General features: G+C 31.6%; 3 protein-coding genes across 3 annotated transcripts; 1 reads left to right on the forward strand and 2 right to left on the reverse strand.

Annotated features, from left to right (window-relative positions):
• Nucleotides 1-3,274: 3,274 nt before the first annotated feature.
• Nucleotides 3,275-7,091, reverse strand: LOC133308447 (probable 2-oxoglutarate-dependent dioxygenase AOP1). Its single transcript, XM_061509067.1, has 3 exons — nucleotides 6,718-7,091; nucleotides 6,307-6,628; nucleotides 3,275-3,523 (listed from the first exon to the last, which is right to left on the reverse strand). The coding sequence occupies exons 1-3, from the start codon at nucleotides 7,089-7,091 to the stop codon at nucleotides 3,275-3,277; spliced, it is 945 nt and encodes a 314-aa protein (XP_061365051.1).
• Nucleotides 7,092-14,052: 6,961 nt separating this feature from the next.
• On the forward strand, nucleotides 14,053-14,583 carry LOC133308459 (serine/threonine-protein phosphatase 7 long form homolog). The gene has a single exon (XM_061509082.1). It carries the CDS (start codon nucleotides 14,053-14,055, stop codon nucleotides 14,581-14,583), a length of 531 nt encoding a protein of 176 aa, XP_061365066.1.
• Nucleotides 14,584-19,032: 4,449 nt separating this feature from the next.
• Nucleotides 19,033-20,561, reverse strand: LOC133308450 (probable 2-oxoglutarate-dependent dioxygenase AOP1). The gene is made up of 3 exons (XM_061509069.1): nucleotides 20,188-20,561; nucleotides 19,594-19,915; nucleotides 19,033-19,281 (listed from the first exon to the last, which is right to left on the reverse strand). Exons 1-3 carry the CDS (start codon nucleotides 20,559-20,561, stop codon nucleotides 19,033-19,035), a joined length of 945 nt encoding a protein of 314 aa, XP_061365053.1.
• Between the last annotated feature and the right edge of the window lie 7,343 nt (nucleotides 20,562-27,904).

The raw sequence follows: 27,904 nt of genomic DNA on the forward strand, positions 1-27,904 counted from the left end.
TTTTCAATGGATAATATATTAGACAATATAACTGAGATTGGTGACAGGATGAATTCAGCCTTAATTTATCCATTCCTCCAAACATGATTAATTATTAAATTTGCATATGTATTTAATTGTTCAATTGTGTTGTCTATTCATACGACATATGAAATATGATTTGCTAATAGAAAGTATGGAGAGCAGTTTACCAAAAAAAAAAAAAAGTATACAGAGCTCGATGAGCTTTCTCTCTCTTTTTTTTTTTTTTTGGAAATTTGACTTGTATTCAGTTGTAATTTATAAAATGTAACGCAGCAATCTCGAAAAGAAGATGTGAATTCTATTATTGTATAGTGAGTGAAAGGACTTGCAGGATCAATTTATAGTCAGTATATCTTTTGCTAAATATGATAAAAAATAATACTTTTATACTATTTTGTCTTTATATTTATTTTCATCAATATCCCATATTTTTTTTATTTTAAAGAAAGGAGTGTGTACTTCCCTGTATGGAAAATGAGCTCCAATTTGGGTTAAGTATTGCCTGTACTTTACATCTATTCGACCTCACTGATGCAAATAAAGTCAAATGGTTAAGAGTCAGCACCTTCATGTTCATTGAAGCATTGTACTTTTTTTTAGGTCTTGAGTTTCTTTACAACAAATCAGGGACACGCTACTTTTTTTCAAAAGATGCGTGTTGTACATCCACACGTTACGACATGCAGTCAATATTTTGGGACATGCGATTAACACTCTGATATATTTTTTTGACACGTAGTCAATTTTTTCCACAACGCGGTCAATATTCTGACACACATATGACACATTTTTTTTTTACTTCTTAATTTTATTTTATTAACTAAAAATAAAAATAATAATTTATAAATCAAATTTTTTCTGTTATTATATTTGATATGAAAAATTAACAAGGTACGAAAAATTATTTTTGTTTATATTTATGTTATGAAATTTGAATATTTAATTGGTTATATGTCTTATTATGAGCTGTTATGTATTAAATATAAATTATATTATATATATTAAAAATATTATTTAATATTAAAACGTGTCCCAATATGTCGAAATATGACATTTTTAAAAATTAACGTGTCGGCATGTCGTGTCGTATCCCATGTCAGTGTCGGTGCATCATAGTTTCTTTATAATTCCCTTGTTTAGTAGTATGAGCTTGGACTTGTTAATATTAATGCGGTTTAGGATTTTATAAGCTTTTTTTATATTTTCTCGTAATTGAATACCGATATAATAAAATGATTTATGGATGTAGCCTCACGTTGATTGAATCACGATAAATAGTGTCTCATTTTTCTCTCATTCTTTCCTTTACTTTAAAGTGTGTGCATGTGATTGCTTTAATCGTTACAATAGGTTGAGGGTTGAGGGATTGATTTAATCCAATAGCCGGCACTTGTAAATTGTAATTCCTCAACTTGATTTTGTTGCATTGTGGTTGTGTGTTTATTTGTGGATAAGTCTAGTTTTGTATGGGAAATGTTTTGGACCTCCATAATTTTAGAACACATAATGAATAGAAGTATAATATATGCATTGTACTTGAGGTGTCAAGTTCCAACAAGTCAATACGATTCAAACACTGATACAGAATTTTCATATTTATGTTAACTCGTATTCATTGTGGTGTCTTGTTTATATTAATAAAAAAACTCGTGTTATATTCGTATTAGTTTACTCGTTTAAATTAAATAGTTATTGTTTTTTCTAAGGACGGAGATGTTGTTAGAGTATATTATAAATCATTAAAAATGTCCTCACTCAATAGATTAAGCTTTTGAATTTAATTAATTTTTTATATGGTATCAGAGCATCACTTCTCGGGTTGGATCCTCACCCCTCACTTCCTTTTATGGAATTTCTTAGCACAGATTAGCTGAGCCTGATGCATCATCCATTCTTTAAGCCCAATGGACTCTCTTGAATATCTATGAATTATATACCTTTGAGTTTAGCACATAACTGACAATAATGACGTTAGCCTAAAAGGTGATGTGTGTGCACACTGACAGCATAATAGTAATAGAGAGAGAATGAATCATACATGTAAGTTTTACCTCTTATTTATAAGGTTTAATTATGGGTATTGGAATTTTGGACTTTAGGTAACTCTTCTGAGGGCCCGCGTTTAGGTTTGTTGCCGCCGTATTAGTATTAGCATCGTTAATTGATACTTTACTTTATTTGTCTTAACTTTCTCTTTTTGGGCCTTTCAGAGTATAAACCCTTTTTATGAGTTCATAATAATTATATTATATATTAACTCAATTTTAATTGTTAAGTTTAAGTTATTTATGTAATTTTCATTCAAAAAGTAAAATTAATAGATTATTCGTTTTGTTTCCACGAGTATAGTAAGGAGTTATGTTGGTGTATGGAATTTTATTTGTATCGTGTTTTGATTATTATTATTATTTATTTTATTTTATTTTTTGTATTATGTCAAATTCATATTAATTCAAATACGATCTGAGAACCTAAATTATTACACTGTCCTTTATATAGCATGTCCTTTATATCTTCAAGTCTTCAACTATGTTCTGATAAAATACTGCTAATTAAAAAAAAATTAGACATGCGTGAGTAATTTTATTTAGAAACAGAGAATTTGAGTCTTGTAGTCTATCACAATTTCTCCAACTCAATATATTGCAGAAGGTGCTCCCATCCACCTTGGTTTATGGAATTTTATGACGTGCTCTCCATTTGGGATTGAAAAGAGTGCTACAGACTACACGAAGAAGATTTTTGTTATTTTGGGAATTTGACTTTTGGTAAATATGACCTTTTAGCCTCATTTCTTTGTTTTGGTGGCTTTGTATGCATTACCCCAAGTAACGATAATCTAGTTGAGTCCCAAATATTGTTCAATATCCCAACTCTCCAAAATCATCTTCCTAATAATATTATAAAATAACTCCTCCCTAGAAGGCACTGTATGCGTTTTTTTGTCAAAATAAGAAATATGAAAGGCTGATTCAGATCACTAAATAATGTTGCCATTTGCAATTCAATTGAAGAAATTCACTGCAAAAAAACACATAAGCGGATTTTTTTTATTTTATTTTTATACAATTGTGACATTGAGATTTGAATTTATAATTTCATGCAAACTATCTAAACCTTTTATGACTATATCAATCCCACATATGAACACACAACATTGAAATGGTACACAGTGGATAAATTTTCATTACTCCACCCACTTCTTTATTCCCAAGTCCATGAATACTGAAAGTTTACTCCAATGAACAGCTCAAACACCACAGAAAGTGTGCAGAGGACTCTGATCTCCCTGGCATTTTTTAGAGTAAAGATAATTGAAGAATTCAATAGGATCAAAAGGCTTGAAGAGAAGAGGGTGCTCCTCGTCCACCAGCTCCTCTGGGGCTTTTACAAGGTTCCCTCCTTTGGGAGTAGAGAACAGCCCTACAGAGTACCTTGCCTCATTCCCACTCATCATCACTCTGTGAAACGGCGGATACACCCTGCCGTTTGACCATGCCTGCAAAATTCATATCACAACCTCATAAAAGATAAATCTTCAATATTGTAAAGAATTAATTCAACTCAAAAGTTTAAGCTGATGGGTAAGGCTACATTAATGGCTCTATTGGACTTGAAAAGAGGATGATGCATCAGGCTCAACCTACCTATATTAAGAAATTTCACAAAGAAAATGGGAGGGAGGCGGCGAGGATCGAACTCGGGACACGAGACTCTGATAACATGCAAAGAACCAATTCAATCCAAAATTTAAGCTGGTGAGTGATGTTATATTATTGGTTTTATATATCTCTAACAAATATCATTCTATAATAATAATGATTTTAACAATTAGTATGTTCTACGGTTTTTTAATAATGACAAGTGGGGAATAGAATTTAGAGTAAAGACCCAAATTGGTCCCTGACAAAAAACTCGGTGCCCAAATTAGTCCCTCACAAAATAAACTCGTTAGATAGTCCCCAACAAAGTGAAACAAGACCCACGTTAGTCCTTCTGTCAATCCAAAACTAACGGTGTCAATTACGGTGATGACGTGTCATGTTAAGTGACAAGCTGGAGGCCACGTGGGTTGAGGAACAACGTCGTTTTGAGAGACTCATCCACGTTGGTCAGTATGGTCTCTAACAGTTTTAACAAAGGGGACCAGTATGGTCCCTAACATTTTTATCGGGGTCCTTTTTAGTCCCTGCTAAAGTTCTGTTAACACCAGTGCCACCATTTGCTATTAACACACCAGCAATGTCATTTCCCTTTATACATGCTGATATTAGTCATGCATAACACAATCAACTTCTGCATAATTCACACCATGACATTCTTAGTTTAGTCTTTATACATTGTTCCCATTTCTTTTTTTATCTCCATCGAGTTTATACAACATTTTGTGCCAATAAACATAACTTCAAATACATAAGCCATGCTACATACATTGCGTGAACAACAATTCATTACACCAGCAAATCCACATGAGAAAATATATTACAGAAGTTATGAATTGTTGTAATGAATTGTATGTATTCCCATTACACCTTGCTACATACATACATTGCATGTACTCTTTAAATGTTGGAACCTGACACTCTTGATCAACATCATCCCCACCATTACCTTCAAAACCAGAAAACCAAACACCAAATCAAAACAAAAACTAAAAAGCAAAACTTTTTTCAAACCAACAATAAAACAAGAGGAACAGAACCATCCCCATGTAGGACTAGCAAAACAAATAAACCCAACCAAAAAAAAAAAACAGTTCTACTCAACAACATCATTGGAGAACACTCCCACCATAACTTCAAACCCAAAACAAGGTCAAAATCCAAGAAGGGAAACACAAGAGCATGTTGTTGCTCATTACAAGGCTATGAAAAATAAAAGAAGTACCAAAGAAAAGGTCAAGAGTGAAGAGGGTACCTGGATCGGGTTTCTTGGAGTCGGGTAAGGCGGTGGAAAGGTCTTCAGGAGAGTTGAGATGAGTGGTTTTGGAGTGTAAGCAACCCATGGTTATGATTAATATGGTTATGGTATATGTCTATATGATATATATAAAGTGTGTTGTCTACATAGAAACGAAGGTAGAAGAGTACAACACTAGATTCTATAGAGCCACTATATATAACGTGAGAAGGGTCAGAAGCAGGACCAGAAGAGTGTTGGTTCAGTGTTTTAAAACCGAAAATGTTGGGGTTTCCCGTGCTACAAGTGATTGAGTCACTTCTACTGTTGCTTGTTGCAGCGACGGAAACACAGAAAAGAAAGAGAGAGAATGATGAAAAAGGCCAAAACCAAAAAAGGTGTTTAAAAGAGGAGAATGAAGTGTGTGTATGTGAGAGAGAGAGAGAGAGAGAGAGAGAGAGAGAGAGAAAGAAAGAGATGAAGGGAAACAAGGAGCAGAGAAGGTCACATGACAGGGTCTATCATGGAGCACGTGCTTCCCCCAAGTGAGATACTGTGAGGCTTTTTCTAATGGCAGTTTTCTTTTCTTTACTTTTTTATTTTTCTTTTTTCTTTTGGGGGCATAGACTTGGAAAATTACAACGTCAGCTTGTAAGTTGTAACAGACATCAAAAGAATGCTTCAAACTCAAACATCATTACACAATTTGAAGTTATTGTGTAATGAACAACAATGTATGTATCTCAGCAAATCTCAACAATCCAACATTACACCAGCAAATACATAAGCCATGCTGGTGTAATAAATTGTTGTTCATGCAATGTATGTAGCATGGCTTATGTATTTGAAGTTATGTTTATTGGCCCAAAATGTTGTATAAACTCGATGGAGATAAAAAAAAGAATGGGAACAATGTATAAAGACTAAACTAAGAATGTCATGGTGTGAATTATGCAGAAGTTGATTGTGTTATGCATGACTAATATCAGCATGTACAAGGGGAAATGACATTGCTGGTGTGTTAATAGCAAATGGTGGCACTGGTGTTAACAGAACTTTAGCAGGGACTAAAAAGGACCCCGATAAAAATGTTAGGGACCATACTGGTCTTCTTTGTTAAAACTGTTAGGGACCATACTGACCAACATGGATGAGTCTCTCAAAACGACGTCGTTCCTCAACCCACGTGGCCTCCAGCATGTCACTTAACGTGACACGTCATCACCGTCATTGACACCGTTAGTTTTGGATTGACAGAAGGACTAACGTGGGTCCTGTTTCACTTTGTTGGGGACTATCTAACGAGTTTATTTTTGTGAGGGACTAATTTGGGCACCAAGTTTTTTGTCAGGGACCAATTTAGGTCTTTACTCTAGAATTTACATGGAATGAGTCACCAATCATAACAACGAAACTGTTCGGGGAAGGCTTGTAGGTTATCCATTTTTCATCTTTGGTCATAACCTCTAAACCCTCCACTTCATTTTGATACAATATGGTGATTATACTCTTGTCTGTGTGCTCGCTGAGTCCGACCTTTGTGTCATTATTTTGAGGACTTTCGTATTTCATAACCCTGAGAACATAATTGGATATGTTCACGTGCTCCTCCAAGTACTTTTCAACACCCAAGCTCTCCAAAATCATCTTCCTAGTAATCTGATCTAACTCTGATAGCTGCTCAGAGTAGGATTGTATAGTTTTGCTGCCAAATGAAAAGTCAAATAAAGTTAAGAGGCAAAGAGATATATAAGTTTATATAATAAACTACATGAAATTATAATGAGTACGTGCCTAAAACTTGGGTTTCCATTAGGCCACCAAGTGTTGGTCACGTAGTCTACTTTCTCATAGACATTTGCATCATCAATGCCCATGCTCTCATAAAGTGGGACCAAAGGATTTTGCCCCATATAACCATGATATGGCTTCTCAGACACATTTAGTTGTTTGGTTTGTAGAGGGAGATCAAATAGCTCCTTTATAGCAGCAAACATGGCTTTGAGAAGGTCTGCAGGAACTTTATCATAAATTGCTTCAAAGCAACCATACTCTACTACTGCCTCGTAGACTTGGGATTTCACTGCCTCCCACTTTGGACCGTTGACTTCCAAGCTGAGGTTAGTAACGTCAATGACAGGAAGCTTTAGACGGGTTTCTGATCCCATATCTTCACTTTTCCTTCTCTAATTTGATTGCAAGATGAGAGGTGAATGCTTAATTTAAGCTGGGTTTGAACTTCTGAGTGCCCTTGATCCGTTTTGGTGATCAAGTTTAGAAGTGGTATGCTATGATGCACCAACACGGGATGCGATATGACATGAGATCAAGTTAATTTTAAAAATTATTAAATTTTGACACACTAGTACATGTATTGATATTATAATATTTTTAATTTATGTATTTATATTATATTTAATATCAATAATTTAACAAAAAAATGAAACTAAACTTATGATACCCATTAATTTTACAAAGAAACATAAGATATAAACATTTACTATTATATTTTCAAATTAAAAACATCTTATACACTTCAATGAAATTTATTCGGTATCCATTTTAATTTTTATTATATCAGTTTGGTAAAATTTCGATTATTTTTTTTCATGATATGTAATGAAATTTTAAATATTATAAATGTTAAAGCGTGTGAGAGTATCGGGATGTCAGGGAGTGTCGGACACAATACTTCAAGTTTTTTGAAGTGTCGATGTAATATTGGTGGTATGCTCTGCAATGTAATGACGAAATTGATAAAATTAAAATGTTTATTTTATTAGAAAACTAAAGTAAATGTCCTAGAGACTAATAATTGATTTATTGTTGTAAACTTTTATCACCTCCTCATTATAAATTATAGTTTACTTTAAATAATTTTTTTGGTAAACAATTTTTATATATTTTTTAATTTCAAAAGGAGAGAAGTATATGTCATTTTAAAGGAAATGAATTTGTCACATTTTAAGTAAAATGACAAACATATTCCTAAAAGAGACGAAAGTTAGTAAACATATTGTGCCGATTAATATTGTTAATAAAATTCATATTTTAATTTATATCCATTGAATTTTTTTTTCTCTTTTATCTTTTAAATGGGACCCGCATGTTTGTTATATTTGTAGGAGAAGAATATCTTCTCAAGAGACATTAGAGGATATTAACTCTAAAAATAAAGGATATTTTAGGAATTTTATTTTTCTCTTGTATCATATATTTTATTAACATACCATTTATTTTTAATCCTAAACCCCTAAATAACGTCGTTTTGAGGTTACAGGAGGTAAATTTATCTCTTATGACAAGAGAAACGGTAATCACACACATATATATGTATACGACATTACTTTTCTGAAGCAATGACAAAAAAGTAATATTTGCCTCAAAGATAAAAAACAGGACCCACTAATTTAAAAAAAAAAAACAATTTATAAGGATCTAATGTCATATCCGTATAGTTTTGTGTTTGTGACAGACAAAGTATTTCTGCTACAACTACAAAAATACTTTTGCCATATATATATATATATATATATATATATATATATATATATATATATATATACATAGTCAAAAAATTAAATTTATAATATTACATAGTCATAATATTAAAGTTATGTTTTTTTTTCTCTCTTCAGAAATTTAACTATGTACTATCGGTATTACATATTTATAATATTAAACTTATTTTTTTCTCTCCTCAATAACTTTTCATATAGTTGTCGGGTGACATAAAAGAGAAAAAAAAATAACTTTAATATCATAACAATCTACTATTCGTAGTACATAGTTAAATTTTTGAAGAGAGAAAAAAATACAACTTTAAAATTATAACTATGTGCTTGTAGTACATAATTATAATTTTTTAACCGGACCAAACCTTAAATCCGGTTACAAGACAAATTATTTTGGCTAATTATATTTATAATTTTTTTGTTTACAAGCTACACTATGTACTGTGAATAGTACATACTACTTGAGCATATACTACCCATAGTATATAGTGTAATTTATAAATATAACCTACTCAAATATATATATATATATATATATATATATATATATATATATATATATATGGGGTAAGATCCTTTGACATCGATGTCAAAATTAAAGTTTGAAATCTCATCTCAGAGCCGTTAGATCAAAAAATATCAACGACTCTGATTTGTATACATGGGATACCATTGATATTTTTTTATCTAACGATTTTCAAATGAAGTGTCAAATGATCATATCCCTATATATATATATATATATATATATATATATATATATATATATATATATATATATGATTAACTTACACCGGTGTAAGAATAATAAATCTTACACCAAATCTTAGCTGTTGATTTCCGTGCATCTAACAGTTGAGATTTATTTGAAATTAATGAGTGAGACCTAATAAATCTTAACCGTTAGATGCAGAAAATCAATGGTTAAGATTTGGTGTAAGACTTATTATTCTTACACCGATGTAAGATGATCCTGCCCCTATATATATATATATATATATATATATATATATATATATATATATATATATATATATATATATGGAGCAAGATACTCTTACACCGGTGTAAGAGTTAGAAGTCTTACCCTCAATCTTGACCACTGATCCACTTGTATATAATGGCTCACATTACTAAAAAATTAGAGCCCTTAGATATAAGTGGGATCAAGGGACAAGATTGAGAGTGTAACTTACACTGGTGTAAAATGATCCTAACCTATATATATATATATATATATATATATATATATATATATATATATATATATATATATATATATATACCCGATTTCCTGTCATTATCAATTATAATAATTTACTTATTTGAGTCAACCCATGGATGGAATCTTTGGAAGTTTTAGAACTGGAAAATCGAAGATTGAATCACGGAGGACCATTTAGTAAAATATATAAAAACTAAATTAAAGAAAGCGAACCATACTTCCCTTGGTTTTTTATTTTGGTGAAACACTTTTGTTCGATTTTGATATCCTGTATTCGTGTACAAGTTAGCGTCAGGACCACTTGAAATTAATGAATTGCGGTCCAATTATTTTCACTAGACAACATAATTAATATTGGTGATAGGATGAAATCAGCTATATGGAATATGATTTGTGTTTTCTATTCTTACAAGGGATGTTAATCAATCGATCCAAATCGATTCAAACCGCGATGACCGAACTGAAAATTGATAACTGAATAGACCGAAAATCGAAAAATCAAAAATCAGAAAAAAAATCATAAATTTTAATTAGATTGGATCGATTTTCGGATTAGTTAATGAAAACCGATCCAATATATTAATTTTTCTCTACCTACTTGGGTCTTTCCCCAATCATAATTCACAAATTTCTAAACCAAGATCCCTTAACCCATCAACTAAACCCAAGAAAAAACATAGTCACATCTCATCAACAAAATTTCATTTTTGTAGAGCTTCATATTATATTATCATTTACTGATGTTTTTGTATTTCAAACTTTGTTTTTACAATGCCAATATATACAGAAGATGTTATTTGCACAATAATCATGAAAGAAATTTTAGAACTTTCAAAAAACCGAAAACCGATACAATCTAAACCGAAAAAAATTGGAATGGATCGGATCAGATTTGAAAAAAAATCCAAACTGAATGGATAATTACATGATCAAACCGAAAGGATTAAATCAGATGATTTTTGCTTCCAAAACCGATCCAATCCAGACTGCGAACACCGCTAATTCCTACGACATATATATGGAATATGATTTGCTAATTGAGAGTGTCCAGAGCACGATGAGCTGTGTATATATATATATATATGGGATTGTCTTTTCTCATGTTGCATAGGAGAAGAGCTATCTCCTACACACACATAGAGAAGAGAGAGGAGAGAGAATAAGGAAGAGAAAAAAAAATTAAAATGGGTCCCACGTTTACTTTGTATCTTATGCATAAGATAACAATCTTATGTAACATAAGATTATTATTTCTCTCTATATATATATATATATATATATATATATATATATATATATATATATATATATATATTTTCTGGAAATTTAACTTGTATTCAGTTGTAATTTTATAAAATGTAACGCAGCAATCTCGAAAAGAACATGTGAATTCGATTTTTGTATATATGTATTGAGGTCATTTTGGGTTAAGCATTGCTTGTACTTTAAGAATTTTTTCAATTAAGATAAAAGGAGTACTGAATTCGATACTAGTATAATACTAAAGAAAAATCGGTGCTTTAGGGGGCGTTTGGTTGAGGAAATTTTTTTGGAATAGTAAGGAAATGAGATAGATAGAGAAATGATTAGAAAGATAGATAAAGTGAGATAGTTAGAAAAATGTAAAAAAAAGTTGTTTGGTGGGGAAAAACTTTACTGGAAAAATTATGCAACTTTATGAAATCAACAGTGCATTAAAAGCCAGATAACCGGTTTTCCGAAAAATCCCACCTTCAAATTGGGTTTCTAAACAGTGCGGATATCTATGTTTCTCATAAATCCAGACAAATTGGATAGATGGGTTTTTGGTGAAAAACTTTGAAACAAACATGGTGTTTCTAAAAGCCATACTTGAGAAAGATAGATATCCCCTGAAAAGCTTTCAACCAAACACCACCTTATATCTATTGGACTTCACTTGAGCAAATAAAGTCAACTGATTCAGGAGGCAGTGCCATCGTATTTACTAAAGTTTTGTACTTTTTCAGGTGTTGAATTCATTTATAATTTGTTTTTTTATAGTATGAGTTTGAACTAATTAATAAATAACTAATGCAACTTAAAATTTTATGAGCTTATTTATATTCTCTTACAATTAAATTCTTGTAATGAGTATGATAAGGAAAATATAGTAAAATGATTTATGGACATTCACATTGGGGTGAATCGGGATAAGTAATGTCTCATATTTTTCTCTTATTCTTTCCTTTATATTATGTGCATGTAATTGCTTTGATCCTTACAAGTTACAATATGTTGAGGGTTGAGGGTTTGATTCAATCCAATAGCCATCTTTAATTGGGCACTTGTAATTCCTCAACTTGATTTTGATGCATTGTGGTTGTGTGTTTATTTATGGATAAGCCTAGCTTTGTCTCGGAAATGTTTTGGACCTTCATAATTCTGAAATACATAATTGAAGTATAATATATGCATTGTACTTGGGGTGTCAAGTTCCAACTCATCAATACCATTCAAATACTAACATAGAATTTTTGTATTTATAATTATGTTAACTCGTATTCATTTTGGTGTCGTGTTTATATTAAAAATAAAATAAAATGGAACCTTACCAAATAAATAAATAATAAAATGGAAAAAATCGTATTATATTTGTGTTAATTTACTCATTTAAACTAAATAATTATAGTATATATTACCCCAGCTTTAATTATTAATTTTAGGCTATTTATGTAATTTTCATTCAAAAAGTAAAATTAATAGATTATTCTTTTTGTTGTTTGTAATTGGTATAGTAAAGAATTATGTTAGTGTATGAAATTTTGACACAAATAACTAAGGCTTTAAAATTTCTAAAGTGAATGTAGATATGTTATCTATATTCGTTCCCAAAATGATGTCATTTTGGGTTAAAAAATTAAAAAATTATAATAAAAAAAACTATTATAACCTGAAATAAATTATAACTATAAAAATATCTTGATTTCCGTCTCAAAACAACATTGTTTTGGGCTCAATGTAAATAAGTTATTCATTGAGCAAACCCAATAACTAATTGTATCATGTTTTGATTAAAAAAAATTTGTGTCAAATTATATCAATTCAAATACGATTTACGAGGCAAAAAAATTAAAATAATGCATTTAAATTAAATAATTACGCATTTAATGCTGTTTTATAAAAAATTACACATCTGTTGCACAATGAGACGCCACCTTTGGGCGTCACATGTGACGTGTGACGCCCCAGTGAGGCGTCTCTCCCCTGAAGAAGACGCCCCATTGGGGCGTCTCATGTGCAACCTATATATACCCCACTTTTCTTTTTTCACTCCTTACTCATTTATCTCTCTAACCTCTCTCTAATCGCGGTTCGTAGGGAAGCTCTGCCAACGTAAGTAAGGTCATAATACCTCATATGTATACACTTAAATAACAGTGCTAGTTAGTAATACATGTTAGGATTAATTGTATATTAGAGACTTGGAACATTAGGATAGTCACTTAGAAATTTTGTGGCATGCTATGAATGTTGTAATGATATAGTAATTTTATTATTACGTAGTTTTTATTATTAATTTTTAATTATGCATTAGGGTTTAACATATTAATTAGTGATTTATAAATAGTGTTAGGGACTTCGTAAATTTCGTATGTATGATGTTATTAATGCGGGAGTGCATAACTTTGTAGTTAGTTAGGTGTGATGATTAGTACGTATTGGACAAGTTGGTAGTGACCTAGGGTTAAGTATTCAGTTAGTATAATATTATTTTTGTCCGATGTATTATTATTATTTAATTGCAAATAAATAACTGTTCTACGTTTTGGCGGGACTTCATAAATTTCGATTCTAGTTAAATAAATGACGCATATGCTTAATTTTTGTGATAATCAATTATGTCACTGCTTAATTAAATTGTAAATAAAATGGGTTGTTACATGTGATTAATTTAAATGTTGTTTTATATTATATAGTTGAGGATAATGGCTGAGTCATCATCTTCATTGGGATCTGAGTCGGATGTAGAGCCCACCGATCCCAACATGTGGATCATACATGGGCCGTACAGGTGGGAGGTCCTTCGAAAGAGGACGCGAAAAGCTCATATTTCAGAGCGAGTGTGGAATACAGAGCATGTACGAAAAAATAAGACCAGGCGTGGGAAGCCACAAGGGGGGCCACCTATCGGTGCTATTCCACAGGTTGTCGAAGAGTACCTAAGACAGGCGGGATTCATACATGTTGCCAGAATGCAACATATCCAGGTATGTTATTTACGTCGTTTTGTATTTATGTAATTATTCAATAAAATTCGTTTACACGTGATAACTGCGTAATTTAACACAAATCGATACATTTTTAATTAGTGCTCTGGTCGAGAGGTGGAGACCAGAGACACATACCTTTCACATGACCCAAGGTGAGATGACGATCACCTTACAAGATGTGGCAGGCATATTGGGCTTGCCGACTGACGGCACTGTCGTCACCGGATCGACCTCCGAGGATTGGCACGCTGCTTGTGCTGCTGTTTTTGGACATGTTCCAGAGGCCGGTGAGTTCCATCATTCAGGCGACCTCCGCATCTCATTCTTGGATCGACATTATACCCGGTGGACTAATCATGAGGGGAATCACGCTGCCGAGATCTACTTCACAAAAGCCCACATTGCCCGGATGTTGGGGACTTGGTTGCTAGCGGACAAGTCTGGAGGTAGCAATTTTGGTTGCCGGCTTGTCCCGTTGCTAGGTGGAGGATTTGAGGACATTGGCCGATTCAGCTGGGGATCTGCGGTTTTGACACACTTGTTCAGGAATTTGTGTGAATTGACAGATGCCCGTCGAACTGACATGGGTGGTTGCCATATTCTCCTTCAAATTTGGGCATGGATGCGATTCCCACCCATTGAACTTTCCACACTGACAGAATCTCTGTGGGAGGTTGACAGAATATGAACGCTCCCAACCTGCGTCAACCTCGAAGACAATATGTTCACTGGAAGACGAGGAGAATTTAAATAAACTGACCTCACCGGTAAGAGAGCATTCTCAGTTGCGAAGATGTCGACATACAACTCTAGAAAATCTGTCCTTGACTGGATGCAAAATTCTTCCATTGTCATCTCCAAGTCTTCATCGTCAAGCACTTTCAAACTAATGTATTTATCACCTTGCCACACCCTTGTCGTGATCTCAGTGATACATTGGTTGTTGGGAAGACTTAACTTCTGTCGAATTCTCTGATGCAGTTCGTCAATGGTTGTGTTGCGTTGGATACGTGTCGGCCTTTTTTCACCTTCGAAGATGACACCTCGTCGACCTTCTACCTTCCTACCATTGTAATATAACACAACACGAAGAGAATCAGGATTTGAGCTCATTTTTAAATAGAATAAGAAATAAAATTCAAATACTAAATTAAAGATAAAGGAATGTTGGTGGAGAAGAGAGATATGAAGAGTGAGAGAAGAGGTGAGAATTGAATGGAGGGGGTGGAGAAATATATAGAGCACACATGTGAAGCCACTTTTGGGCGTCACATGTGACGCCCCAAAGTGGCGTCACATTGTGCAGTAGATGTGTAATTTTTTACAAAACAACATTAAATACGTAATTATTTAATTTAAATGCATTATTTTAATTTTTTTGCCCGATTTACGAACCTAAATTATTACCCTAATTGTGTTAGAATTCAAATAGAATGTGCTTTATATCTTCAACTATGTTCTGCTAAATACTGTTAATTAAAAAAATATAAGATTTTACCCCACACACACCTCTCTCTCTCTCTCTCTATATATATATATATATATATATATATATATATATATATATATATATATATATAAAAGACATCTGTTAATAATTTTATTTTAAAACAGAGAATTTGAGTCTTGTAGTCTATCGCAAAAACGAGTATAAAAAACGTAAAAACGAGGAAATGTTAAAAATTGGCAGTAAAAACATAAGAAAAACGTTTCTTAGTAAAAACGGATAAAAACGTCGCGTAAAAAGTAAAAATGGCAGAAACGTAAGTTTTTACGTTTCTACTTAAACCCAAAAACTGAACTAGGTTAACTTTTAACCCATGACTCAATTTTTATTTTTATTTTTAAAAATATCCCATTTCCTATTTTTCCCAAATTAAAATGCACAACAACTTCGACTATCTTTTTCTACTAGCTATCTAACTCAAATCAAACTCTTCAGTGATCTTGTTTCCATCGCAACTCTTGATGCCGCCTGTCTCCTGCCTCCTACAGCACTAGCGATGTGGCCACCAAACCCTTTTAATAAGCAACGACACTAATAGTAAGTGTATCTCTATGATATTTTGCTCATTTTCTATTTTGGAACTTAGTTGTAGGATTTGTTAAACTCTTTTTGTGTTTTTGAAGTTGTCTTATTTATTAAGGGTTTAGTGTTTGTAATTTTAAATGACATAACTTTGTGTCATTTTTAACGAAACTACGTCGTTTTGGTGTGTTTTGTCATTTTTTCTAATTTATAAAATTAGAAATAAAAATAAAATGGAGGAGAGAGAATGTTAAAACACACCAAAACGACGTAGTTTCATTAGAAATGACATAACTTTGTGTCATTTAAAATGACAAACATTTTTCCCATTTAATTATGGGACTTATATATTTTAAGTATGAAGTTGTTCATTGAATTTTGACTAGTGACTTATGTGATTTATATATATAAGAAAAATATTTCTCAAGTTACTTGAAATATATTTATCTTCGGTCAGCCCAAAACTACGTCATTTTATTTATTTATTTCCTTATATTAATTGATTCACCTTTGAATGGTTATTATTCCCTTTTTCTCTCTCTTCTTTATCACCATTGATCCATCTTTGTACGGTTATGATTTAGTAGCTGGAGATAAAATTATCTCAAGCAGCTTGAGAAACGATAAGCCCTATATTTTGTTCGTGTTGTGTTATATTACAATGGTAGAAAGGTGGAAGGCCGACGAGGTGTAATGTTTGAAGGTGAAAAAAGGTCGACACGTATCAATAACAACTCAATTGACAAACTGCATCAGAGAATTCGTCATAAGTTAACTCTTCAAGGTAACTAGTGTATCACTCAAATCACCACAAGGTTATGGCAATATGATCAATACATTAGTTTGCAAGTGGTGGATGATGAAGACGTCGAGATGATAATGAAAGAATTTTTGAACTAGTCAAGGAAAGACTTTTTGGAGTTGAATGCGGACATTGCCCGAACAGATGATGTAGTTTTACCGGTGAGGTCAGTTGCTTAAATTCTCCACGTCAGTGGTAGAGCCGGGCTCAAATTTGAGTTCAGGCCAAAAAAATTTACGTGTATTTATTTTCTTTAACTTTAGTTAGTTCATCTCATAATATATTTAAATTGGGAAATGATTCATTTATAAAAAATTTGTGCAAATTATACTACATACTCCCTGAAGTACATAGTGTTACCTAGTGTACTTCTCGGAGTACATAGTGTATTTGTAAGAGTTTAAAAATAAAAAGTTTGTAAATATAACCCTCCTTATTTAAATTATATTAAATATAGAGCACCTGATCAGGCAGTACTAAGAAGAATTATAATTTTATTAAATATTTTTTTTATACAAGTGAAAATTGAACACATAACCTAATATAACTTACCCAAATCTCTTATCAAAAATATTTTAAGTTTTAGATAGGGCCAAATACAAATTGTAGCCTGGGCCAAATTATAATTTTAACTCGGGCCAAATTATAATTAATTATATAATTACGTATAATAAGTATAATTTGTTAAAATTTAGCTCGGGCCGAGACCACACTCACATCATGCATCAACGTCCGCTGCTTATGCTTCTCCAGTTATTAACATTTCTGAAAGAGATGAAAATAATCCTACTTGAGTTAGACGACGATGGCTATTGCAGAAGGTGTGCAATAGAAACAGAGAATTTGAGTCTTGTAGTCTATCACAATTTCTCCAACTCAATATATTGCAGAAGGTGCTCCCATCCACCTTGGTTTATGGAATTTTATGACGTGTTCTCCATTTGGGATTGAAAAGAGTGCTACAGACTACACGAAGAAGATTTTTGTTATTTTGGGAATTTGACTTTTGGTAAATATGACCTTTTAGCCTTATTTCTTTGTTTTGGTGGCTTCGTATGGATTACCCCAAGAAACGATAATCTAGTTGAGTCTCAAATATTGTTCAATATCCCAACTCTCCAAAATCATCTTCCTAATAATATGATAAAGGAAAATCTTCATTTTCACCTATTGTGATTTTGTGATTTACCATTTGACTTCTCGTGGTTTTAAAATTATCACTTAGACTCGCTGTGCTAAAATAATTTATCATTTAACCCTATATGGTTTTAAATTTTCACTTAGATTCTTTACGGTTACAAAATTTTCACTTAAACCCCTTGTGGTTTAAAAAATAAACATTTTAAAACATATTTAAAATAAATTTTCTCTCTTTTTTATTTTATATCCTCATGTAATGCATTTAGGGTTTGAAAATATTCTAAGTTATTTATTCTGAAATTAATTTATAAATTATCTTAATTTTTTTATTTTAAAAATATATTTGAAATTAAAAAAATTATTTAAGATGAAATTAAAAAAAATTATTTAAGATAAATTAAATATGTATTATCAAAATAAGATATTTACTTTCTTTAAATAGATAAAATAAAAATGTTTGATTTGAATTTATTTTCTTGATAAAAATAAGTGATTTTTTCCAGAATTTATTTTTTAAACCTTAAATTAGGTGAGGATATAAAATAAAAAAAAGGGAAATTTTATTTTCCTCTTATTTATTTGTTAGAATTTTTATTTTTGTAACAAGGGGTTTAAGTGAAAATATTTTTAACCACAAAGAGTCTAAGCGAAAATTTGAAACCACAAGGGTTTAAATGATAAATTATTCAAGCACAATGGGTCTAAGTGATAAGTTTAAAATCACAGGAGGTCAAATGATAAATCACAAAACCACAATGAGTGAAAATGAAGTTTTTCCTATGATAAAATAACTGCTCCCAAGAAGCAACTGTATGCGTTTTTTTGTCAAAATAAGAAATATGAAAGGCTGATTCAGATCACTAAATAATGTTGCCATTTGCAATTCAATTGAAGAAATTCACTGCAAAAAAACACGTAAGCGAATTTTTTTATTTTATTTTTTATACAATAGTGACATTGAGGATTGAACCTATAATTTCATGAAAACTATTCAAACCTTTTATTACTAGGTCAATCCTAATGGCCTATCAAGTAGAAGGTAAATTGTCTAGGGAACATTTGAACACACAACATTGAAATGGTACACAGTGGATAAATTTTCATTACACCACCCACTTCTTTATTCCTAAGTCCATGAATACTGAAAGTTTACTCCAATGAACAGCTCAAACACCACAGAAAGTGTGCAGAGGACTCTGATCTCCCTGGCATTTTTCAGAGTAAAGATAATTGAAGAACTCAACAAAATCAAAAGGCTTGAAGAGAAGAGGGTGTTCCTCGTCCACTAGCTCCTCTGGGGCTTTTACAAGGTTCCCTCCTTTGGGAGTATAGAACAGCCCTACAGAGTACCTTGCCTTATTCCCACTCATCATCACTCTGTGAAACGGCGGATACACCCTGCCGTTTGACCATGCCTGCAAAATTCATATCACAACCTCATATATAAATGATAAATCTTCATTAAAATCATTCTACAATAATAATGATTTTAACAATTAGTATGTTGTATGGTTTTTTTTAAGGGAAATATTACTCTCCTTTTACATGAGGTAATTTATCTCATTTACTCTCACTTCGATTTCCGCACCTCACTTTTTCTTCTTTTTCTTTTTTCTTGTAATGGTGGGACCCACCCATTTTCTCTCTACCACATAAGATAACTATCTTATGTGGAAGGAGATTAATAAAACTTTTTTTAATAATGACAAGTGGTGAATAGAATTTACATGGAGTGAGTCACCAATCATAACAACGAAACTGTTCGGGGAAGGCTTGTAGCTTATCCATTTTCCATCTTTGGTCATAACCTCTAAACCCTCCACTTCATTTTGGTACAATATGGTCATTATGTTCCTGTCTGTGTGTTCGCTGAGTCCTACCTCTGTGTCATTGTTTTGAGGGCATTCATATTTTACAACCCTGAGAACATAATTGGATGTGTTCATGTGCTCCTCCAAGTACTTTTCAACACCCATGCTCTCCAAAATCATCCTCCTAATAATCTGATCTAACTCTGATAGCTGCTCAGAGTAGGCTTGTATTGTTTTGCTGCCAAGTCAAAAATCAAATAAAGTTATAGGCAAAATGATATATCCTAGAAAGAAAAAAAAAAAAAAAGTTAGTTTAAAAAACTAGGGACAGGTTCGTTTACAAACTTTTTTGAATTTTTTTACAAATTACACTATATTCTCTCGGGAGAACATAATGTAGTTTGTAAAAGTTTGTATTCTCTCGGGAGAATATAGCGTAGTTTGTAAACAAAAAAGTTTGTAAATATAACCTGTTCCAAAAAACTATATGAAATTTCAATGAGTACGTGCCTAAAACTTGGGTTTCCCTTAGGCCACCAAGTATTGGTCATGCTGTCTACTTTCTCATAGACATTTGCATCCTCAATGGTCATGCGCTCAAAAAGTGGGACCATAGGATGTTGCCCAAAATAACCATGATATGGTTTCTCAGACACATTGAGTTGCTTGGTTTGTAGGGGAAGATCAAAGAGCTCTTTTATAGCAGCAAACATGGCTTTGAGAAGGTCTGCAGGAACTTTATCATAAATTGCTTCAAAGCAACCATACTCTACTACTGCCTCGTAGACTTGGGATTTCACTGCCTCCCACTTTGGACCGTTGACTTCCACGCTGAGGTTAGTAACGTCAATGACAGGAAGCTTTAGAGGGGTTTCTGATCCCATATCTTCACTTTTCCTTCTCTAATTTGGTTGCAAGATGAGAGGTGAATGCTTAATTTAAGCTGGGTTTGAACTTCGGAGTGCTCTTTATCAGTTTTGGTGATCAAGTTATATAGTGGTATAATGGTGCATCAGACACGGGACAAGACACAGCATAATGACACGTTAATTTTTAAAAATGGTAGATTGCAACATGCTAGGACACATTTTAATATTATGATATTTTTAATTTATGTAGTGTATATTATATTCAATATTCAATAATTTAACAAAAAAAAAAAAAAACTAAACTTATGATACCATCAATTTTGTAAAGAAATATAAGAGGTAGATATTTATTATTATATTTTCAAATTGAAAATATCTTATGCACTCTAATGAGATTTTTCGGTATCCATTTGTAATTTTATTTTTTATTTTTTTTTGATAACATCCATTTGTAATTTTTATTATATCAGTTTGGTAAAACATCGATCATTTTTTTCATTATATGTAATGAAATTTTAAATATTATAAATGTTGGAGAGTTTAAGAATATAGGAGTTACAGAGAGTGTCGGATACGACGTTTCAAAAAATTTGAAGTATTGGTGCAACAATGCTCTATAATGTAATGACGAAATTGATAAAATTAAAATGTTTATTTTATTACAACTAAAGTAAATGTCCTAGAGACCAATAATTGATTTATTGTTGTAAACACTTATTGTAATATTTTAAATTAAAAAATATAATAATAAATAAAATATAAAATATCTTAGATATTTAGAATAAAATATCTTAGATATTTAAAAAAGTAATGATTAGTTTTAATATTTTTATAAAAGTACTGATTAGATTTTTATAAAGATAATAATTAAGATTCTTTAGATTTTTATAAAAGTAATCATTAGATTATTTAGATTTTTATAAAAAAAGTAATCATTACGTTCATTTTTTAAATTCTATATAAAAACCCCTCCTTAAAGAAACTTAAGAAGAAAGGAGAGAGACAAAGAAGGAAAGAGAGAGAAACAGAGAGAAAGAAAGAAAGAGGAAGAGAAAGAAAAGGGGAATATAATATTTGGAGTAAACAACTCATTCTCTCCTTTATTTTTAAAGTTGATTTTTAGAGTTATTTCTTTAAAAGTTGTAAAGATGTCGTTACTCTGCCAAAATTATTTTATGAATTCTTTCTACTCTTTTACTTTATTTTTTATATTTGGCTTTGTGAATTTGATGAATTTACTTATATGAGAATGATCTTGAATCAAGTTTATAGAAATTAAAGAATTTCTTTGGTACTAAATGAATACTAATGAAAAATGTATTCTTTTACTGAATGATTTTGATGTGACTAACCTACAAGAGGATCAGAATGGTTATAGGGTAAGAGACGTCTTATCATGACTTGAGCTCCGCCATATAGAACCTTTCACATACAGCACCCACAGAATTTGAGCGCTCGCATAATTGAGCATTAGTCATTTCAATTAAAGATTACACGGTCCTATATATGTTTGTATCTTAAACCCACAAAGGTTTGGGCTTTTTCACCCTTTTGCCCCTTATTAATTAATTAATAACCATTTTACCCCTGATTCAAAACTATCTACCAATCTGCCCCTCTTTAATCGACTACCTTGCATTTTTAATCGCCTAAATGGCCAAAACAGGCAAAAATGGCTGTTGGGAGATTTAATCGACTAAATCTCCCTATTTAGTCGACTAAATCTCCCAACAGACAACAAAGGAAGACAAGTCAGTATGATTTTTTAATCGATTAAGTAGGGAGATTTAGTCGATTAAATCTCCCAACAACCATTTAGTCGATTAAAAATGCAAAGTAGTCGATTAAAGAGGGGCAGATTGGTAAATAGTTTCGAATCAGGGGCAAAATGGTTATTAATTAATTAATAAGGGGTAAAATGGTCAAATAGCCCAAAGGTTTGGGTATAACAAAATGAAGAACCCACAAACGTCTGAGCTTATATTTATTGTTAATGATATTATTAAAAATTTATTTTGTGAGAATGATATTTTCTACTAAAGTGGCTGGATTGGTTAGATTTTGAAAACTCCAATATTACTGAGATTTATAAACGTGTATGTGTTTTATGTTAACCTTTCCAGAACAAATATGTGAGTATATGTAGTTTGTGAGTATATGTAGTTTTAGAGTAGGATAAAATACTATCGTCAATACAAAGCTCAGTGGACCAATAAAAAAAAAATGTTTCTTTTCGGTGTGCGCTGAGTCCTCCTCCGTTAGTGTCATTGTTTTGAGGGCATTCATATTTTATAACCCTGAGAACATAATTGGATTTGGATGTGTTCACATGCTCCTCCAAGTACTTTTCAACACCCAAGCTCTCTAAAATCATCCTCCTAATAATCTGATCTAAAATCATTCATATTTTCTATACTCTACTAATGCCTCGTAGACTTGGGATTTCACTGCCTCCCACTTTGGACCGTTGACTTCCAAGCTGAGGTTAGTAACGTCAATGACAGGAAGCTTTGGAGGGGTTTCTGATCCCATATCTTCACTTTTCTTTCTCTAATTTGATTGCAAGATGAGAGCTGACTGCTTAATTTAAGCTGGGTTTTCAGTTTTGGTGATCAAGTTTATAAGTGGAATGTTATGTTGCACCGACACACGATGCGACATGAAATAACGACACGTTAATTTTAAAAAATATTAAATTTTAACACGCTAGGATATGTTTTGATATTATAATATTTTTAATTTATATATTTTATATTATATTTAATATTCAATAATTTATCAAAAAAATGAAACTAAACTTATGATACCCATTAATTTTCCACAAATATTTACTATTATATTTTCAAATTGAAAATATCTTACACACTCCAATGAGATTTATTCGGTATCTATTTTTAATGTTTATTATATCAGTTTGGTAAAATATTGATCAATTTTTTTTTATAATATTTAATGAAATTCAAATATTATAAATGTTAGAGCGTGTCAGAGTATCAGGTGTCGGAGAGTGTCAGACACGAGTAAATGTCCTAGAGACCAATAATAGGTGGTATGCTCTGCATTGTAATGACGAAATTGATAAAATTAAAATGTTTATTTTATCACAACTAAAGTAAGTGTACTGTTGTAAACTCTTATCACCTCCTCGTTATAAATTATAGTTTACTTTAAACAATTTTTATATATTTTTTAATTTCAAAAGTGATCCGGATAAAACATAGGCACAATAGTTAGAGGCCCATGAGGGACCCAAAGGCGGTGGGCGCAATACCTTCATTGCACGGACTACCTTTATTGCACATATCAGACTCAACGCACATGCTATCATACTAAGTCGCGAGGAAAAACTTAAGGACTAAGGAAAGACATAGAGATTCGATAAGGTTCACCGCACATGAGAACCAATATAGATGAGACAGCTCGAGCTTGCCACTACTCAAATGAAACAAACTAGTATCTAGACTTGTTCATCAAGGAATAGCCTGCAGGGTAAAAAATGTGACAGAAGGGCAGCCACCCTAAATTACCAATAAGGAGAGATGCCGCCTACAAAGAACAGCATAAAGCACACTATAAATATAGAGGGAACAATCCCTGGTACAAATATCTCTCAGTTAAACAATATACACCTCGCATTGATACTGACTTGAGTGTCGTAGTGTCTTTGCAGGTATCCTCTTCAGTCTCTTCCATTGCGCCCAAGTTACTACACAAACACTTCAAGGATAAGCCTGAGCCTCACCGTACGAGACTGATTGTTACAGCTTAAAGGCCCGTTATCTTCAATCTTTAACTGTGTGTAATTTCGCCTATCTTATCTTGAACAGGTCAGATCAAAAAGGAGAGAAGTATTTGTCATTTTAAAGGACATAACTTTATGACATATTAAGTAAAATGACAAACATTTTTCCTAAAAGAGATGAAAGTTGATAAACATATTGTGTCGATCAATATGCTAAAAAAATTCATATTTTAATTTATATTGATTGAAATTTTTTTTCTCTTTCCTCTTTTCAATGGGACCAACATGTTTGTTGTATGTGTAGGAGAAGAATATCTTCTCATGTGACATGAGAGGATACTAACCCTAAAAATAAAGGATATTTTGGAAATTTTATTTTTCTCTTGTATCATAAATTTTACTAAAAAAATACCATTTATTTTTAATCCTAAACCCCTAAACGACGTCGTGAGGATACATGAGATAAATTTATCTCTTATAACAGGAGAAACTATAATTACATATATATATATATATATATATATATATATATATATATGTATAAGGCATTACTTTTCTACAACAACGACAGAAAAGTAATATCTGCCTCAAAGATAAAAAAAAAGGATCCATTAATTTTTTTTTTTTAAAAAAATTATAAGGATCTGATGTCATATCCTGATAGTTTTGTACTTGTGACAGACAAAGTAATTATGCTACAACTGCAGAATACATTTGCCATATATATATATATTTATATATATGGTTTACATTTCTGCAGCTGCAGTATGTGCAGTAGTCAAATACTTGCCATATATATACGTGAAAACATTAAATATGAGAAATCATAACCATACAAAAGATAAAAACATAAAATGTGGGGATTGCTAGGTCAAGTATAGAGGTAGAATTTTGAGTGATGGTGTAAACAACCAATTCAACCTATAAGCTTAAGCTAATGGGTTGAGGCTATTTGACCATTTTACCCCTTATTAATTAATTAATAACCATTTTGCCCCTGATTCGAAACAATCTACCAATCTGCCCCTCTTTAATCGACTACTTTGCATTTTTAATCGACTAAATGGTTATTGGGAGATTTAATCGACTAAATCACCCTACTTAATCGATTAAAAAATCATACTGACTTGTCTTCCTTTGTTGTCTGTTGGGAGATTTAATCGACTAAATCTCCCTACTTAATCGATTAAAAAATCATACTGACTTGTCTTCCTTTGTTGTCTGTTGGGAGATTTAGTCGACTAAATAGGGAGATTTAGTCGATTAAATCTCCCAACAGCCATTTTTGCCTGTTTTGGCCATTTAGTCGATTAAAAATGCAAGGTAGTCGATTAAAGAGGGGCAGATTGGTAGATAGTTTCGAATCAGGGGTAAAATGGTTATTAATTAATTAATAAGGGGCAAAAGGGTGAAAAAACCAATGGGTTGAAATGGTTCTTTATGTGGTATTAGAGCCTCGATGTCATAGGTTTAATCCTCATCGCCCCGTATTTAATTAATAATTAATCAAGTCATGTGGAGTTTCTCAGGACAGGTAGGTGAGCTCGTGCATTATCAACCCTTCATACTTAATGGACTCTCGTGTGACTGAAAGTCAAGAAAGGCTGCAGCTTGGTCAAACCTTGGTGTGCCTCATGTATTTATATTTAGGATCTGGCCGTTAAAAACACATAGGGTTCATTGAATTCCTTCATCTCCATGGATGCTTGCTAGGCAATTGCAAGGTAGAAGCTTTAAATTTAAATTTAAAATAAATTTAATTCAAATTCAATTATATCCTAGCTCGTAATTTAAATTTGAATTTGAATTTAAAATTTTTAAATTCAAATTTCGAATTGGCTCAAAACTCATTTTGGCCAAGTCAATTATTTAACTTGTCAGGACTCATAGTGCAAGACCCTATTGGGCCTACTAACACATTTGGGCCTATTAGTAGAAAAACTAATCCTTCACTAATAGCCCAAATGGGGTGAATGATAATATTGGGCTTGGAGTCCAACTCCAATCGAATTACATCTATAGTCTTGAAAAAGCCCAATAACAATTATTAGCCCAAACTTACTAAATATAAGCAATTAAGAACAACCTTAATGTGTGACCCATTAGGCGCAATTAGTCACTTACATAAATAAACTTGGACCAATTAAACTCTTTTAACAGGCCCAAATTATTTAGTGACCATATAATTTTTTTTAAAAATTAGTGGGTCCCATTTTATTATCTCTGAGGCAGACACTACTTTCTTGTTGCTGCCGCAGAAAAGTATTGCTACATATATATATATGGTAAAATTATTTCTACAGCCGCTTTACGTACAACAATGACAGGTGTAGATCCATCATAATTGACATTAATATAAATTGGCATCAATATAAACTTCTAAAGATAGCTTTCCAACTCTTTTGAATAATAATATTTTGCTCGGTGTGACTCTTTATTTATATATATATATATATATATATATATATATATATATATATATATATATATATATATATATTATGTACTTCTGGGAGTGCATAGTATAGTTTGTAAACAAAAAATTTGTAAATATAACCTTCCCCTATACATATATAGAAAAATATTTCTACAGTTACTGCAGATAAGTTATTTGCATTTACTCTTAAAATGACGTCATTTTAGGATTGAAAGATTAAAAAATTATAATTATAAAGACTATATTAACCCTAAAATAAATTAAAATTAAGATTACCAAAAAAAATTAAAGTTAAAATTAAAAAAATATCATGATTTCCATATTGAAAGATTAAAAAATTATAATTATAAAGACTATATTAAACCTAAAATAAATTAAAATTACAATTACAAAAAAAATTAAAATTACAAAAATATCATGATTTTCATTCTAAAACAACGTGGTATTAGATTTACGGTAGAAAAAAATAAACCTATATATATATGTATGTATGTATACCTGATTCCCTCTCATTATCAATTATAATAATTTATTTATGGATTCACTTTTTCTGCAGTAAGCCCAATACGACATTGTTTTGGGGCCGAAATTATGATATTTTTATAATTTTAATTTATTTCAGGGTTTATTATAGTCTTTAAAATTATAATTTTTTAATCTTTTAATCCCAAAATGATGTCGTTTTGAAAATAAATACAGATAACTTATCTGCATTAACTTCAGAAATATTTTTCTGTTTATTTATTTGAGTCAACCCATGGATGGAATCTTTGGAAGTTTTAGAACTTGAAAATCGAAGATTGATTTTTTTATGTTGCATGAGAATTGAATTCTCATGTTATGACTCAACTAGTGGTGGACCTCATATTTATTAAAAAGTAACAAAGAAAAAAAAAATTGTACGCAAATCGAAAAGTCACAACATGATAATTGAATTCTCATGCAACATGAGCAAATGTTTTCCCTTTAATAAAATACATAAAAACTGAATTAAAGAAAGCGGACCATAGTTCTCTTGGTTTTTTGTTTTGGTGAAACACTTTTTTTGGATTTTGATATCCTGTATTCGTGTACAAGTTAGCGTCAGGACCACTGAAATTAATGAATTGCCGTCCAATTATTTTCACTAGACAACATAATTGAGATTGGTGATAGGATGACATCAGCTACATGGAATAT

This window comes from Gastrolobium bilobum, unplaced genomic scaffold (genome assembly GCF_033153095.1).
Source record: "Gastrolobium bilobum isolate Gb01-03AN ecotype WA unplaced genomic scaffold, APGP_CSIRO_Gbil_v1 utg3150, whole genome shotgun sequence".
NCBI classification, from domain to species: Eukaryota; Viridiplantae; Streptophyta; class Magnoliopsida; order Fabales; family Fabaceae; genus Gastrolobium; species Gastrolobium bilobum.

Coding starts and splice junctions, on each gene's coding strand:
- LOC133308450 (XM_061509069.1), bottom strand. CDS start 20,561: ATGGGATCAGAAACCCCTCTAAAGCTTCCTGTCATTGACGTTACTAAC. Junction 19,916..20,187: donor AAGGGAAACCCAAGTTTTAG/GCACGTACTCAT, acceptor TTGACTTGGCAG/CAAAACAATACAAGCCTACT. Junction 19,282..19,593: donor TGATTGGTGACTCACTCCAT/GTAAATTCTATT, acceptor TGAATTTTGCAG/GCATGGTCAAACGGCAGGGT.
- LOC133308447 (XM_061509067.1), bottom strand. CDS start 7,091: ATGGGATCAGAAACCCGTCTAAAGCTTCCTGTCATTGACGTTACTAAC. Junction 6,629..6,717: donor AATGGAAACCCAAGTTTTAG/GCACGTACTCAT, acceptor TTCATTTGGCAG/CAAAACTATACAATCCTACT. Junction 3,524..6,306: donor TGATTGGTGACTCATTCCAT/GTAAATTCTAGA, acceptor TGAATTTTGCAG/GCATGGTCAAACGGCAGGGT.
- LOC133308459 (XM_061509082.1), top strand. CDS start 14,053: ATGACGATCACCTTACAAGATGTGGCAGGCATATTGGGCTTGCCGACT.